This window comes from Anoplophora glabripennis, unplaced genomic scaffold (assembly GCF_000390285.2).
Source record: "Anoplophora glabripennis isolate ALB-LARVAE unplaced genomic scaffold, Agla_2.0 scaffold5, whole genome shotgun sequence".
NCBI classification, from domain to species: domain Eukaryota; kingdom Metazoa; phylum Arthropoda; class Insecta; order Coleoptera; family Cerambycidae; genus Anoplophora; species Anoplophora glabripennis.
In genome coordinates, this window is record NW_019416525.1 from 3,674,595 (window position 1) to 3,679,820 (window position 5,226).

A 5,226-nucleotide genomic window follows, 5' to 3' on the forward strand; every position below is an offset into this window, starting at 1 on the left:
TACCCCTGGTGGGACTCGAACCCACAGTCCCCGGCTTAGGAGGCCGATGCCTTATCCATTAGGCCACAGGGGCTCGCTTGATAATAGCGACAATATTGAACCAGTAGAAACATCGCACATCATAAGTCAATCATTCGTTTCTCAGTTCGTTTAGGGTAAGTTCGGTGTTAACGTAGATGCTCTGGATGTGTTTTATCCTTTTCTAATTGTAATAGATGAAAGACAAAGAGCTCTAGATATTATTACCGAACTTGCCCTTAGTCTTACCCACAGAACATTGGTTACATTCTGCCGACAGAATCAATGAGTTAGGCTCTGTGCTTTTATTCGCAATTTCGAGACGACGGATTATGTAGAGCCAATCAGAACTTAGGATTGTTTAAACAGACCAATAATATTACATGGATGAAAACTATGAATAAAACAGCTCATCAATTCTGTCGAGCATTATCGAATAAATGTGGTCAATTCTCGTTTCTTCGCACTATTCTTAATAAGTGAGGTTATGTCGTGACACGTAAATAAATATGCAGAAAAATAAATCAATATAACACTACAGATTATATATAATATGTGAAATTCAATTATTTTGGGGCCACTATGGACGTTATGAAGAAGCTGTCCTCGCTACAAGAAATATCCAAGAGTCAACTAAGCAAAATCCTGTGCGTTAACCCCAACAAAAAGTACTTGATCCTAGAACCCTCTCTTATAAAACCTTTAGAGAGAGTTTGTGGCGTCAAATGGTTGAAGTACGTATTAAAACACTTAATACGAAAAAAAATGTAACCGTTATTTTTACAGGAGCTTTGGCGTGGACAAAATCTTTAAAACAGAAAACGTCATTCCAAATTTCTCAGCTGCCGCAATCTTTTACATGATATACTCTGAGACGAGGACCTTCAAACAAGTCGTTGACCAAATACGCTCCCAGATAGACATCGAAAAACCTCCGAGAAATAAGTTCCACATTATAGTCGTCCCGCAAGCTCTGTGTACTTTCGAGAACGAATTGGAAGAACTAGGCTTGTTATACACTGCAATCGCTCTACATTCGTTCCAGTGGATGCCGATACACTTGGACGTTGGTGTTCTAAGCTTGGAAATACCGAACGTGTTTAGTTCGCTGTTCGTTTATCAAAACGCTTTATTCCTGTCGAATCTATCGAAAATCCTCTGGCAGCTGTGCTTCGTGATAGGCAAGCCGAGGTTTATGCTGGCACTGGGGCAATATTCCGTTGCTCTATTGAACCAGTACGACAGGTTATGCGAGGACAGAGGCGAAACGGACAAATTGGACTCGGATTTCGGTGCTTTCGTGATAGTGGATCGTAACGTAGACTACCCGAGTGCTTTACTTACACCCGGTACATATTCCGGACTGTTAAACGAAGTTTACACTTGCCGTACAGGCGTTTGCGAGAACAAAGAAGAAGTAGTCGATAAGTTGGACGAAAAATGCAACCCTGTCGTAGCGAAACAAGTTGTAAGTTTCGCTTTGGACAGTAACCAAGACAGTGTGTACGCCGACATAAAAAACAGGTATTTTACCGAAGTAACGTCCGTATTGAGTAACTTAACAAAGCAACTTAAGTCGGAAAAGGTAAGCTCGAAGGAAATGGCGCTGGACGAAATCAAGCACTACGTCCAGACGAAACTCCAGGCGACAAAATCAAGGAAAAAATTCATCACGAACCACTTGTTGGCTGCGGAAAGCATTATTAACATCCTCGGACACCGCTACGAGAACCAAAACCACATCGAACAGAACATCATGAAAGATACCGAGAAAACGAACAGTTTAAACTTCCTAGACGAGCTGCTAGCTACAGAAAACGACAAATACGCGACCCTACGGCTGTTCTGCTTGCTTGCCGTCACCCAAAAGCTAACGGAAAGCGAAGTCAGGACGTTTTGGCACAAGTACTTGCAACAGTTCGGGTTCGCTAACGGTTACGGCTTTTTGAACCTAGTAAAGGCCGGTTTTATATCGGAACCGGTACAAAGTTCCAACAGCTTGAATTTACAGAGTAAAATTAAGATCCCGAAGTTTACCTCGAGTGATTTCTACATAAACGCCAAGAACCTTAAACAGATCCCTCCGGACCCGGATAAAATAAATCTGAAATATCCGACATGCGCTAGTTACGTTTATGGTGGTGCGTACATACCTCTGATCACTCAAATAGCCGGCATGATCCTCAATTCGCTACCTGTGGACGACGTCAGGTCGAAGTTAGATCCGTTAGGTGCCTTGTCTGTAAGAAACGACAAGGGTTATCCTTTGCAGACGAGATCGGTGTTGATTTACGTTGTAGGGGGTGTGACCTACGCCGAAATAGCGGCGTGTAACTTGTTGGAGACTTTGACGGGTGCTCGGATTTGTGTTTTGAGCGATAGGATCGTTACGGGGAACGATTTGATGGCGAGTGTTGTGGATTTTCCGAACTGAATTGTTACCGAACTTATTAATTTGTTCATCATATAAAATTATTATGTTTTTTATTTATTGTGTGTTTACTTGGAAACTTGTTTTAGAGGATAATAAAATATTTTAGGTACCAGTTAAAGCTTGGTACTGTGATTGTAGACAAAATTTCGTACACTTTCAGTTGTTTAACCTCACAATTAGCCAACCGAAGCCTCAACAGTAACGGTACAAAAACTAGTGATGTTTTAGTTATAAAAAATGCAAAAGCTAGAGATATTTTAAATATATGTATGTAGATATTTACATTGAGAGATGCCAATCATTTGAGTTAAACTTTAAAATCTTCGCGCATGCGTGCAAGTTGATTTCTCTGAACGCGAAATTGCAAACAAAAAAGGGAGATTAGATTCCTAGCCATACCTGTTTCATTATGTAGAAGCCGTTGAATCGGTCGGGGTAATTTATTCTGGTTGGCACAATAATTAATAATTACACTCGACGCTAAACTTTTACTAACGCGTAGCCGTGGTGTGTAGTTGCAAGCCGGCTCAACTTCGTTTTGTACGCGCACATCGTGGACAGAGAACCGCAGGCTTTTGTTTTTACACAAACAGCAGCCTATATAATTTAAACAAACAATTTAAGTTAACAGTTATACGTAAGAAAACGTATGATTTTTTTTCACCTACATATTGTACGAATCACGTATAAAAAGTCACTTTGCAGTTTAAGATTGTAGTTTAAATTTGAAACTAACCTAAATGTTGCGTCAAATTTGAAATAGCCTTACCTGTTTTCCACAATAAAGTGAATGTTTAGGTTGAAACAGCTCTGGAAAAACGGCAGAAAGATGCATTTGTCCCGTTCTCTAATGACACCACCACATGTGCACAAACCCACTATATATATTTACGAAACGCGTTAAACTTTGCAATTTTTGCATCGTAACACAAACAAAAACAACTCTCACATGGATTTTAACAAAACCAAATTGCATTTGCAGCTAGGTTTGCAGCTTACGCACGCATGCGCACTTGTTGATATTTCAAAAGCCACCACCAGAGCGCGCGATCAGGCGGGAATTTTAAAAATTGTATTAATTTTTAAACAAATTTCACTTTATTGTATTTCAATGAAAAAAGTCTTCCATTTTATTTGGAAAACCAGTCTATTATTAAATTTTTTTTTAAATCTATAAGCTTAGGTACCACAAAATCGTTAATATGTAATTGAAAAACTTCTCAAATGCTCAAAAAATTCATTGGCATTGAAGTTTTGAATTTTCTAAAGAAAATGCACTAACAGTATTTCCAAAATATTCAGTGCTATATAAAGGACCCTGCAGAATCCTTATGGAAAGTGGCTTTTCGCTAATTTTTTTGTGATAGTTCTGATCACATGGATAAAAAATGTCAATGGGCAAAAAGTCTGAAGGTTGTGTAAATTATAAAAAAATTTGAAAAAACTTTTTGAAAAAATTTCTATTTCATTTTTTTTAGAATAATGAACGTTTTTTAAGAAAAAAAAAAGGGGTTATGCCAAAAAAACATTTTTAACTTAAAAAAAATGAATAAAAAGTTAAAAATTTCTTATTACACCGATTTTCAGCAAAAACGATAAATTTAAACATTCCGGGCACAAAGAAAAAAAAATCGCAGCATTTTGAAATTATCAGGGCTTCTTTAGGACACTTTGAGGTTGAAAAGTTACAGTCGATATCCTTAATTTATTCATTATTTGCAAAGTTATGCCAAGTTATTCAAATATGCCTAATTATGCAATTTTTTACCTTTTTCTAACCAACATTTTCACTTCGAAATTTTTTTTTTATCAAAAACCAATAATTACGACTTGTAGAGAATACTTTGCAGTTTTCAAAACCCTGCTTGGATTTTCTGTACGACCATTATTTCCCGAGTAATTAATTGCCAAAGTCAAAAATAATTTTTTTGTTTTGTTCCAAGATAATTCAGTGACAAAACATCATACAGTGCTCCGGAACCGCTCAAACTGAAGATAATTAAATTATCTAAAAGGCTTTATGGCGTAATTACCCAAAAAAAAATTTTGAAGTCCATAGGCCTTTTTAAAAAAAAGCAAAAAATTTGCTATTTTTTTTCGTTGACTTTCTTATGATTACTCAAAAACTGCCGACGCTAAAAATTTTAAACTCCAAATTCGAAAACTAGACACTCGAAGCTTCAATTTCCTTTTTTTTATTCTGTTTACGACAATTTCCCTCCGAGTTACAGCTCTTTGAAAATCACCCAAAATTTTGGTAAATGGACCTTGCTCGATCGATTAGGGAATTTTTCAACTTCCGGTTCCGACCGGAAACCAGTTTTTTCAAATCGAATAGTATATTTTTATAGAAAAATGTGATACATTTGTTTGAAAAGTTTTTTTCTAAAATGTGTTTTTGACCCCTAGACGACCTTTGAAGTTGACCTCTTGCCGAATCCCGTGAAAGCTCTTTCATCTTCGGAAAAGGAATTTTCACAAAAAAAAAATCGTGCTCAATATTAAACAGTTAAAGGTTATTTTCGATATTAAAAATTCCTTTTTTCAATCGGGACAAGCATACCATTTAACCGGCGTACTAAAAAAAATAAATTTCCGAACAAAACTCACCTGATATTTTTCTGTGTTCGATGCAATCCTTAATAAACGGTACGCGAAAACTTCTCTCCCTGGTCACTTTAAAAGTATACCTTGCACTTACTCGCAATTCCATTTTTAAAAACACCGGGGATTAACTAAAACGTGAAAATAATACGTATTACCGACTTGCACAC

The 5,226-nt window shown here is 36.9% G+C and overlaps 1 protein-coding gene and 1 non-coding gene across 2 annotated transcripts; one reads left to right on the top strand and one right to left on the bottom strand.

Annotated features, from left to right (window-relative positions):
• On the bottom strand, positions 1-73 carry Trnar-ccu. The gene has a single exon. It is a non-coding gene; the product is annotated as a tRNA-Arg (tRNA).
• Positions 74-468: 395 nt separating this feature from the next.
• Positions 469-2,567, top strand: LOC108906770 (vacuolar protein sorting-associated protein 33B). The gene is made up of 2 exons (XM_018710128.2): positions 469-752; positions 805-2,567. Exons 1-2 carry the CDS (start codon positions 601-603, stop codon positions 2,450-2,452), a joined length of 1,800 nt encoding a protein of 599 aa, XP_018565644.1. The 5' UTR covers positions 469-600; the 3' UTR covers positions 2,453-2,567.
• The last annotated feature ends 2,659 nt before the right edge of the window (positions 2,568-5,226 follow it).

What these genes read in the sequence shown, in the direction of transcription:
- LOC108906770 (XM_018710128.2), top strand. Translation starts at nt 601, where the DNA reads ATGGACGTTATGAAGAAGCTGTCCTCGCTACAAGAAATATCCAAGAGT. An exon ending in TGTGGCGTCAAATGGTTGAA is followed by an intron (nt 753 to 804) that starts GTACGTATTAAA and finishes TTATTTTTACAG; the next exon opens with GAGCTTTGGCGTGGACAAAA.